Genomic DNA, 12440 nt, shown 5'->3' with positions numbered 1-12440 from the left:
AGTTATTTATGGCTTTCCTAACTTATCACATCTCTAATCATTAATAGCTTCTTTTACATAATAAAATATATATTTCAATTTCTTCAATCAGCGATCTTTACTATTCAGCAGCATATTTTTTACAGACTTTTAGGCCTAGCAAACGAAATTGGCCAAAAAATCATTTAGAAGTATTTCTGCTAAAAGCTATTGGAGTGTCTGGCCGGGCGAAACGCTTAGTAATTTAGTTTCAGCGAACAAGAGAGGTAATTAGAACGAGGTAAGAGTCGGAGAAACGAACGCGGGGGCTAAGCGCCAACTAGGCAATGACGTAGGAATTCCGGTCTCCCAAATTAGTTATGTACAGTGAAACTATAAAGTCCTGAAATTAAATGAGGGCACTGCTATCTTTCATGTAGCAACCCTATATAGCGAAACATAACTGACATTGATACTTGAAATTTTGCCTGTTAACTTCCTACCCATTTATGTATTTTAAAAACAACTTACCATCCACAAAAAAGCTCTTATACAAGCTAGAAGGTGTTAATATTAAGGCTAATAGTGAAACCAATAAATATTTATTTAGATAACGTTATTACAACTGTATAAAAAAACTGGATCTGTTGACGAAGGGCACACATAGTAAAGACATCAATTTCTCTTTTTGGACGGCCAGTTCTGTTTCTTCCAGGAGTTAGAAATATTCCATATTTTGCCCTCTTTGGCACGCTGGTCCGATATAACTATAAAATAAAATAAAAAATCTTTTTGAGTTACACAATGCCCCAAATTCACACAATGTGATTTTAGTAAGTAAACAAAAATATATCTTCAAGTATCAAAATGTTAAGGTTTGACTCAACTGAAACCAGATGAAACCTACAATCAGTGGTATGTAAACAATGTTCGACTTGGGCTCTAAACCTAGGTTTATCGATAAATGAAGCGTTGGTACTAATATAAAATGAGTTATTACAATTTGTACAATGCTACATACCCGTCATAGACGCTGTACGAGCGTAAAAATCCTCCAAATTCGACAAAATGTGTCCAGCTTGATGTTCCGCTAAACATTGTATTAAAACTCGATAAATAACTTCACTAGCTTGACTACGAATATTTTTCTTCATCTTCCTAATTGCAACCAAGCGTAAATTATTGCTTTTATCTAGATTATCCTTATAATTAATAAGAAAATTAAAAAAACAGCTAACCGCCTATTGACATAAACAATTGTTATGACTTTTATGTTTCTTTTCTAATGGTGCCAGGCTCCTGAAAATTTTAGTTCCTCAAACATTAATTTCAGGACTTTATAGTTTCACTGTAACTCTGCAAGTGCGGTTAAGTTTAGTTACAGATGTGGTAATATGTATTACGAATCCATATATCAAATGTACGATTAACTCCAGGCGGTAGGTATTGGTAAAATGTTTAAGGGCTGATTTTTCAACAGTCGGATACCTACCAAAATGTTATCTGACGAATAAAATTGATGCTGTTTATACAAATGTTCAGACGCGACAGCATTAGAATATTATTCCACCGATAACTTTTATCTGGCTATTAAAAAAATCAGCCCGTATAGCGAAATTTCAAAGAATATAATAATAATGTTACTCTCTACTTTTTCATTATTATGCTGTGTTAGGAGAAAACAATGAAGGAAATAATGATAATTACATTATTTCCTTCATTGTTTTCTTCTCTGCAGAAGATATTAGATTATTCTTAAATACGCTCCTGGTTGCGATAAGAATAATTTGACAGTATGATTTAATAGACGATGCCAATGCTACCTTACTGATGATGGGTTGAACGTTATATTTTTTCGCTACTTGCCGTAGGATTAAAAGTTAGTAGGATGCAACCCGTTTCTTTCATGATTTAATTTGTTATTTTCTCACAAATTAACTTTGACCCTCGCCTACAGTCCCTAAAGTTTCGTTTTTACGACATAAGTATCCTGAAAGTTGTCTTTGATATGGTGATAGCAGATAGCTTTTAATTCTTTAGAAACAGAAGTGTATTTGTATTTGATGGTAGGTTTACGAGTAATCCTTTCAACATGTATGAGGAGTGTCATCATTCTTTCAGTAACCCTTAAGCTATAAACTGGTGACGGACATTGGACTTGAGTTTGTTAACAACATGTGGACATCTGTGAAATAAGAAAAAAACATTTTTTTAGACAAACATACGGACCACTTTTACATAAAAATATTAAGCAGAAGCTTGTAGTATTTGAAACCTTCCGCAAGTAATCTAAGAGTTCTGTAAAATGAATAGATTATTATTATCCTATTATGGTGTAAACTAAATAGCCTAAAATAAGTTAGCCACTATTTACATTGGTCTCGTCCTTAAAGTTTAGTGCAAATAAGGGCTGAGGGTAATTTGCTTGCGGGTTTAATTAGATGTTGGTGTGTTGTGGTACCAACATAACAGATAATATAGCAGACATGGAATTAAATTATTCATGTGATTTACTTACAGTACCGCAAAATGACGATAATGATTATGATTGACTCAATTTAGTTACCCATAAGCTATAAGTAGCTTTAGATAGATAGAATATTCTTTATTCTTAAAAGAATTTTAGCTTTTACTTACAGTTCAGGCAGAATTTGTTACATTTATAAGTTAGTGTTCTATAACTCTAACTACCCAAATAATATAGTACTTAAAATAATTACGGATACAATGTAGGTATACCTAAACAAGTACAAAGCAACCAAACATAGAAAGCAAGACTAACATACTCATATTTAATAACTGGGAGTAGATAATAATAACAAAAACAGATCACGTTCATCCAGACAGGATTCTGGACGGACGCCTTGTCTAGATTATGTCTGGGAAAAGACTCGAAGATAAAAGGCAAGCGAAATGAATACACCCAGCCTAGAGATACTCCAGCGAAAGAAAACGAAAAACTTCTTTACATAGAAAGCCTTGTGCTGTGTCACGTACACTGCATTCTTATTTAATCTTTTTGCAGAGTTTTGTGGACTGGCGTTAAGAGTAGAGTATAGCACTTGCTCGTCCATACAAAAAGAGAAAACGTTTTACTACCCCTAAATATTATCCAATCTCCATGATTTTTTAATATGTTATTGACACAAGGAATAACTAGGTTTATAGGTTTTCCTTTTTTCAAAATTTTTTATAGATTCAAACTTATAGGCACCTCAAATAATGTTTTTTTTTGTGATTGCGACTTTGTTGAATTAAGCCGTTTGTAGATCAATAACAACGTATTTTTTTAAAAAAAGCGAAACCTATAAACCTAGAATATATTAAGCTGAAGCGATTGACACTAAAATCAAAGAGATTGGTTGATATTTAGTTAGTGTAAAACGTTTTCTCCCAAAACCAGAATTTCATCAAGAAAAGTACCTATTGTCAGTCGCGAGCTGCAGTGCTCTCTATCGCACGATTGAGGGTCGGGGGGGGAAGCAAAGCACACGTACGATAGGGATGTCCATAGTGAAGTCGATAGTAGAGATGGGATCCCATCTGCGTTATCGATATCTATAGATATACACAGGATGTCCCATGTTAAATTGCACATCCGAATCATAGTGACACAACTCGTCATTCTAAACATCTTTTGTTTTAAGACTTTTGATTTTTTGCGAATTTTATTTTTGCTAATTCATAGAAACTTTGTTGGCTATGAGATTTTTTACTATAGACAGTAGATTTTTTTTCACGAATTTACAAAAGTCGTAAAACAAAAGTTGTTTAGAATAACAAATTAAGTCACTATAATTTTTATGTGCACTTTAATTTGGGACACCCTGTATATAAAAAGATGTGAATAGGAAAAGTTTAAAGTACTAGTAGGTTTTCAAGCAAAAAAATGACTAGTGACTATATTATATTTAATCCTCACTCAACATGGATTAGGTTACTTAGGAAATTTTATTTACTTACATCTAAACTAACATAGTTACTTACATAAAAATATAATACTTACTTACTTACTATAAATTGACTTGAGGCCACAAAAGCGAATTATAAAATGTATTCTATGATATAATTACTTAGGTAAGTATACTAAGACATCATCAGCCAATAATCATCCACTGCTGGACATAGGCCTCTCCCAAGGAGTGCCACAACACTCGGTCCTCGGCCTTCCTCATCCAACCACTACCCGCTACCCGCCTAAGGTCGTCAGTCCAGCGAGCAGGAGGGCGTCCCACGCTGCGTTTGCCTGTTCGTGGTCTCCACTCGAGAACTCGTCTACCCCAACGGTTATCGGTTCTTCGGCAGATATGACCAGCCCACTGCCACTTCAGCTTGCATATTTTGACAGCTATGTCGGTAACCTTAGTCCTCTGACGGAAAACCTCATTTCTGATACGATCCATCAGAGAAACCCCAAGCATAGCTCTCTCCATAGCACGCTGAGCGACTTTAAAACGGTGGACCCAGTCCTACCGTCAGTGTCCACGTCTCTGCACCATACGTCATCACTGGCAGGACGCACTGGTTGAAGACTTTTGTCTTCAGGCTCTGAGGAATGGCCGAGGAGAATATGTGACGAAGTTTCCCGAATGCAGCCCAACCCAGTTGGATGCGCCTTGCAGCCTCCTTGTCGAAGTTACTTCTGCCTAGCCGAATAGTCTGCCCGAGGTAGACATATTCTTGCACAACTTCGATTGTTGCCTCACCAACGGCGACCGGCTCCGGTTTGATGTGAGCATTGTACATGACTTTCGTCTTGTCCAAGTTCATACCGAGGCCTACACGTCGGGAAGCAGCATTTAGGCCACTTAGCATCCAGCTGAGTTCCTGCATAGATTCTGCCATAATAACGATGTCGTCCGCGAAGCGGAGGTGTGACATGTACTCGCCATTTATACATTTGCCATGTCCTTTCCAGTCCAACATCTTAAAGACATCTTCCAATGCATTGGTGAACAGTTTCGGAGATATCACATCCCCCTGTCTCACTCCACGTTGCAGTTGGATAGGTCTTGTCTTGTGGTCCTGTACTTGGACAGTCATAGTAGCGGCGTTGTACAGACATCTCAACACCTCGATATAGCGCCAATCGATTTGGCATCTCTGCAAGGATTCCAAAACTGCCCAGGTTTCGATGGAGTCGAAGGCTTTTTCATAGTCCACAAAGGCTGATTATACTCTTCGGTCTTCTGTATAATCTGCCTTACTGTGTGGATGTGGTCTATTGTACTAAAGCCTTTTCGAAACTGAAACTCGTCTAACTTTTGGGCAAGACGGTTCGTGATAACCCTTGAGAACAGCTTGTATACACATGGCTTAAAAGCGAGATCGGTCTATAGTTCTTCAGGAGGGTTTTGTCACCCTTCTTAAAGAACAATACCACGACGCTCTGTCGTTGGTTGTCTTCTGCGCCCGTCAGGGCGCAGGTTTCGGGCCTTTGAGGAATCCCTCCTTGCCCGGGCTTCAGCTCCAGGGCCAACCAGCTCCTGGGTCCGGGGGGCCGCCTGTTCCAGGCGGCGTCTTGTTGGCGTTCAACGTCTCAGTGAGCCGCCGCATCGACTGGTTGCCGACGACAGCAGCTCACGAGGGAATGTCAGGTCCGGTGGATCGACTCAGGGAGCCCCTCTTGTCAGCTGAGAGCCGACAGCTAGGGCTCCCGAGGATCAGGTGTCTCATCAGGTGTAGTATCGACTCAGGGAGCCACTTCGTCGGCTGGTGCCAACAGAAGGAGCTCCCGAGGATATGGTCTGCCATTGTCTGGCCGGTCGTAGGTCGGGGCGATGTCGTGGAGGTGTTCGTGCGGTCCGTTGTCGGCGCGGTCGTACATTCGACGCGCCAGACGGACCACAAACTCCTCCAACGACTCGATCTTGAGGTCGCGGGCGATGACATCATTTCTGACGTACCGCCCGGCCCCGACGATGGTCCTCAGGGTCAGGTTCTGCTGCGCCTGGAGCCTCTTGAAGCACGACGCTCTCAGACCATGCCTCCGGTGTAATGCCATTGTGAAGAACCGAATTGAAGAGCCTCTGGAGCTGTTCGAGGATTGCAATACCTCCAGCTTTCAGAAGCTCTGTAGTAATTCCGTCTTCACCCGGAGCCTTGTTGTTTTTAAGCTGCTCAAGGGCTATCATAATCTCGCCTATGTCGACGTCAGGGATGTCGTCAGTGTAGTGGCGTATTAGTGGCGCTCTGGAATCGGTGAGCTGAGCCACAGACTTCTGCGCTTGTGAAGCATAAAGTTGTCCGTAAAAACCTTCGATTTCGGCAAGAACCTCCGGCTTAGAGGCAACGATATTACCATCTGCAGACCTCAACTTCGTCAAGTGGCCTCTCCCAAGTTGCTGAACGAAGACTTTTGACCCCCGATTTTGCTCAATTGCTGCTTCTATGGCGCGTGTGTTGGAGCGACGGAGATCTCTTCGTATCAGCTTCTTTATACGCTTGTTGAGTACCCGTAGTTCTGACGAAGTGTCACCTGCCGACGGAAATTCGCGTCTCTGCCCCATAAGCTCGAGTGTCTCGCTTGAAAGTTTAGACTCCTTGCTTTTGCTTCTCATGCTAAAAGAAATAAATACTAAGACAACTCAAGATTTATAAACAGCCCCGAAATTTTGTTAGTAGGTACTTATAAACTTATATTTTTACAAAACTATCATAATGTTTTTTAGATTCACTGTATAGATGTAAATAACCTTACATACAAAATTATAGTCTTTATTATTATTTTAGTCTTTATAGTCCAAGTACCGGCAAAAGGTCTATTTTCCAATAATCAAAAATCCATTTTATGTACTTACCTACTAACTCGTTACTAGGTAGGTAATTACCTACATAATAAAATACTTACTCACATGAAATTATCACTAATTACTTATACTTCTTTCTATTTATCTTCAATAATTTCAAGTTTCGCTCACAAGTCACAACTCACAAGCACAACACAGAAATAATGTGCAATAAAAGTATAAATAAATAAATAAATAAATAATAATATGAAGGTAAGACGAAGACACTCCGTGTTTGGTCGCAATTTCTCGCCAACCGGCGCGGCGGCGCGGCAGCGGCAGCGTCCATCGATGTGTGCGTGACGCTACTTGCATGTGTGTGTGCGGTGCCCGGCGCGGGCGAGTGCACGAGCGACAGCAATACTTTTCCTAAATACCTATTTCGCTAGGATCGCGAAGCTATACTCTCCTCTTAAACCCCTGCAAAAATAGTGCTTCTTATTTCAGCGAATGGAAATTTACGACTCATTTTTGTGCACACCACAAATAGGGATGTAAACTTTAATGATAAAAACAAAGTGGAATGAGTAAAAACCACCACAACCAGTTCAGTATGTATTTATGTAACTGAAGAAAAACTAATAAATTTTATTCACGAACCCTTTTAACCCGTAATATAAAAATAATGGTATCGTTGATATGACGGCCATTAATATTATTAATACGGCCTTACTATAGTAGCACCATAAAGTTGAACAAATGAGAGAGGCGGGATACTTTTACCGCTCGAGCTCCCATAAAAACGCAAGCCCTGAATTAGCACGATTCTTTTGTCACCCCCTTTGAACAACCCTAAAAATTTTGCTTCCACCGTCTTTGTCTAACAAAAAACCACTACATTCCCATCCGTTAAACTGCATCATGGAAAAACAACGCGAAACCGCCCGAGATGAAACGAGATAGAATAAAATATATGCACTAGTAAAGAGAACAGAGAGCGGCGGCGTTCATACGTTGTAGTAGCTACGGACGACGTACACTTTTCACTGTGAGAGAAAGAGACAAAGAGAGACCCTGGTGGTAAAGCGAGAAAGGTATAGAAATTAACCAACTGAGGGGAGAGGAACCGAGCTTCTTAAGCGGGGTGGTTAGTCCGCATTCAGCCGCGCTCGCGAACGCGTCGTCTCTGAGCTCCGCATTCCGACGAACGATTCGAGTTGTGATAAAACGTTTGTTTGTGTGCAGTTGGATTTAGATAATTGACTTTGGTGTAAATTAGTGAACATATTTTCGAGCCATGCTTGTAAATGCATGTGTTGCTAAAAACTCGATACAAGGATTTCAGCGACGAAGAAAAACATAGCATCTTCAAAATTTGTCTTAAATGATTGTGATGTGTTTCAATTTAAATCAATGAAATCTGAAGAATAAAGAAACTCTGAAAGACCGGAATATGGTCACACCATCAAATAGCTCTTCGTGACGCAAACGAGGTGCTTTAGTTTGACCGCAAGATCAGGAAAACCAAAGAATATGTGTGCCAAAATGTACCTGTTTAGTTATACGTTATTTGTCATATTATGGATTGGGGTGTTTGCAGAGGAGGAAGTGTCTTCACCACTACGAGTCGCCCAATGTAGAGCGACTTGCTTACAAAAGGTGAGGCAAAAGTCACATGGATTGAAATAGGACTCCCAAATTCACAATATGCACCTAAGTACATGATTTTCAAAAAACTAATTACAAATAATATACCTACCCTAATCAAAATACAACATCGTTATGTTTCTTCATCCAGATAAGGAATTTACTCTTCAGACACTCTATGAAACCATGTAGTCGTTAAAGTACCATAACATACATAGGTACGAGTATTATATTTGGTTTGATTACAATAATATTGCTGACCTGTGCTAATACATTGTATTGTTCATTTACCCAACCCGAATCTAATCAATCAAGCAGAAGCGACACGACATTACTAACAGATAGAGCCGGCTTGGCTCAGAGAGACGATATTGATAGAACAAAATAAACAAAGTAAATGGTGAAACACGATTAAAACCTCAATGCCGTGGTAAAAGGTGGTTGCAGATATGTCCCTCTGCCTACCCTTCAAAAGTAAACAGCAATAAAAAAGTTGATTTTGATATACCCTATTTGTACAGAAGGCTTCCATCCTAAGTAGACATTAATATATTGGTATATAATTGAAAGCTTCAATACCAAAAGTCTTATTCGTTCGCAAAATCTGCAGAAGCTTTAATAGGCCTATAAGAACCATACATAATTACGACTTAGAAGTTCATCTTATCTTTTGGTGTTACGAAGATTGTGCCATTTTAGATGTATTATTTCTCGTGAAACCTATTTATAGGTGATCTAGTGTACATTTAACTTTAAGAAATGAAACTCACTCCAATTGGCAAACGTAATCTCGAACCATCCATCACGAATAAAGCGCACTAATGCAAACCAGAAAATGTTTATCTTACAGAGCTTTCTGAATCTTAGGTACCTACAACGTATCGACCAATATTTACTGATGGGGTTTATCTAAACTAGTAATGTTATTTATTTCCACCATTCCAAACAGGTTGCCTGCTGTTTATCGAGTGAAGCCAATCCTTTTAAACGTATAGTCTCATTCTCTTGAAATTGGATTGAACTTATTTGTTTTAGCTCTTGGCTATGAGATTGAACAATAAATTATGTTGGAAATTAATGTTTTTTCTCTTTAATGAATTTTAATCAACTCATCGGTTATACTCGTTCCAGCCTTATATGATTTATATCTTATATCTTCAAATTAAAATACCGAAATGCCTGATATGTAAATAATAATGTATGTAGCCAGTATATCTTATTTTAGAAACTATTAATGAAGTGTGAATAGTTTAAATTCCTATAAACGATAGATGTAGCTAGTTTGTTTGAGTCATTTGAGAACTAAAGTTGGAATAAACTTCATATCGATCTAAGAACGCCAAAGTATAAGCATTACGGTGGCTCTAGCCTCCTTTTTTCCCAAACATTATTCTGAAAATTGACATATGCTCATCATTTCAAGTAAAGCAAGATCACGGTTCAAAATTTTTTGCTCACAAGCTATTGGGATCATTTTTAATTATTCTACCTGAGTTCAGGTTCGACAAATGCAGTTTTTTTTTTGGTTCGTAAAAGGATGTGCGTGACGTATCCAAGGGCGGAAGGATAGGTAGTTAAGTTAGCCCTTTTTTCTTCCTAATGGATTCACATTATTTGTGGATCGAATGGAGGAAGCACGCAAATTGCATCAAAATGTACGTTATGGGTAGCTTTTGGGTTAGTGATGAATTCTAATTCTGAGAATGCTTATAATACTTTTAATGTGCATCGCACCCAAATTCATGTTTATTTTTTCTAAGGTGGTTTTGTCTTTTTTTCCCGCTAAGTGCAATTTTTTTCTTGCATAATTCGAGTTAGCATTTCTTTTAAAAAGAGGCAGCTATAAAAAAAAAGAACAAAGAAACTAACTGTAATAAAATAACGCAACCTGATACAGTTAGTTCTGTACAATTTGTATGTTTGTGCAAATATTTTGCAAGGGCCATTTGGGCCATAAAAAGTAGCCGTTATGCTATCCCGTAATTTACAACTAATAAAACCGGGACATAAATTGATGCAGCAAAGTCATTGTGATTCGTAGAAAAATGGTCATTGTCAATATTATTGGCCTCAAGTTTTTGTGACATTATTTCTTTTAAACGTTTTTGTCATTCTAGGGAAGCGTAGGTCCTTCTGTCTGTTTGAGAATGCACGATGAATTTTAAAAGGTACCTTATGTATTCTTCGGTATTACCCTAAGAAAAATAAATGCACGACAGATTGTTTGTTTAGGTTTACATTGGTAATTTTGTTTCTTTTTAAAGTTTAATATAGCTAGTTGTTATAATCTTAACTTTAAAGTAACTATAATATAAATTATATTACAATATGAAATAAAAATCTTCTATTGTAAATATATACATCTAAATGCCATAAAAAGACATTACCTGAGTAAATTAGAAATCACGGCATGCCTCGAAAATTCCATGAATACTACGTTCACCTTGGACTCTTAGCAAAAAGTAAGACCCAAACAACGTGGTCGATTGCAAAATAAAATCTCGATTAGAAATTTAGGAATACACGTACCCGGGCCCTCCCTCGGTCCCGCCGAGGCCGTGCTCTGGCTGAGCATTATTATTTTATCGTGGCTCAGCCATGCACAAGAGGCAGAATAAAAATTTAGTTCAACGAAAAAACGAACAAAAAGCCTCAAGGTTTCGGATGCACGTTCTCCGCCCGAGCAGCGAGCGCTTAGAAAAAATAAACGAGAAATGACCTGCGTTTTTGTCCACGATTTGTTTTCGTTTTTGTTACGATTGAGTTCATTTGGAAGTAGCCATGTCCGTTGCTTACTGAATTAACTTAAATTACCTTCTCTTTTTTCTGTTTGAAAACTCTGCTTTCTGTTTCTTTTGTGGTCGTAATTTTGAAGACGGTTGCCATAATTGAAAAAGATATGGTTTAATTTCAGCTGCCGCCAATTGAAATACAGTTTTGTTTGGGTATATTTTTGGCATGGTTGACTGACACTGAATGCTCGATGATTTAAGCTGTGCCTCAAAAGAAGTTGTTTCTTTATAGAGACGAAAGATACTTTATAATGTAGGTACAACAAGATCGACAAGAAAGATATTGCAGAGGAGCAGCGAAGCGGGCCCGCGGCCGCGTCACCGCGCCGGCTCGCGAGCAGTCTCACCTCATGTAGGGCGCCTTATCCGGCGAGCAGTCAGCGTAATAGAGCCATAGTCGAGAGGAGACGATTAATGTTTCATGACCCCTCACAGCGCTGTGTCATCAATATTATTCTGTTTGTATCCTCCACGTTTGGGCCCACCCTCTCCGCGCCCCTCTCATACATAAATAAACGCGACACGTCGTCTTCTCTGATTACATCGGGCCGATGTAGTGAGAAATAGTGTAGTCGGATGCTGAGTCTTTTGTTCAATATATTCTCTCTAGACATCGAATGAATAGTTAACACTGTATGCTCAGCCTGCATGTTTACGGTTTCGGGTTTCTCTTAAAGATCATAGATAGCGATGCAAGGTGACGGAATTTATCTCTTCGGTTGGTGGCAATGGCAATAAGCTGATGTTACAATCGGATTCCGTTTTAGTAACAGATAAAAGTAAATTAATGTTTTCGATAAAACAATGCTGTGTTTTTTATCCCAAAGCCTTTTGTACTAAATACAATTTACTCCATAGGTATTTTAGTTGAATTATAAGCAATATCAAATACAGGTTTAGAAATAATGTGTTAGCGAGAAATAATTATAGCTCCGACAAAAGCTATCTTATCAAGCCCAACCCACCAGGAGATGTCTTATTTAAAAAGGAAACCGAGATAGATTGTAATATTATACAAGTAAGAGCCGATATTATAATTCTTTATGCCGTTTGACAATTAAAGAAACACGTCGTTACCAGAAATTACATGACGTTTCGTTACTTGAGGTTGATGTAGCGGCGGTTGTCACGCGATCGAGCGATAAACCACGCTTCGAGCTAAACTAAGTAAAATGTGAACCGCCCGTTCTCCAAGACAAACACGAAATGATAGTAGGCCTGTGGACTCAGTAGATAAGTTGACTGATTAATGTGATTTCAATGTTCCAAGAGAAATAGCGCAGGGCGGTTCAATTATCTTGAAATTACAACAGCA

At 38.6% G+C, this 12440-nt stretch overlaps 1 protein-coding gene across 1 annotated transcript in view; it reads left to right on the top strand.

The window, feature by feature from the left end:
* The first annotated feature begins 7822 nt into the window (after positions 1–7822).
* LOC105388241 overlaps positions 7823–12440 on the top strand; it is a 29180-nt gene continuing 24562 nt past the window's right edge. Inside the window, exon 1 of the mRNA XM_011559118.3 lies at positions 7823–8345. Coding sequence (XP_011557420.3) covers positions 8220–8345 — 126 coding nt within the window. The 5' untranslated portion in view covers positions 7823–8219. The remainder of the gene's footprint in view (positions 8346–12440) is intronic.

This window comes from Plutella xylostella, chromosome 18, assembly GCF_932276165.1.
Source record: "Plutella xylostella chromosome 18, ilPluXylo3.1, whole genome shotgun sequence".
In the NCBI taxonomy this organism is placed as follows: domain Eukaryota; kingdom Metazoa; phylum Arthropoda; class Insecta; order Lepidoptera; family Plutellidae; genus Plutella; species Plutella xylostella.
Note: the sequence above shows the minus strand (reverse complement) of the source record. Positions and strands in the feature narration are given on the sequence as shown.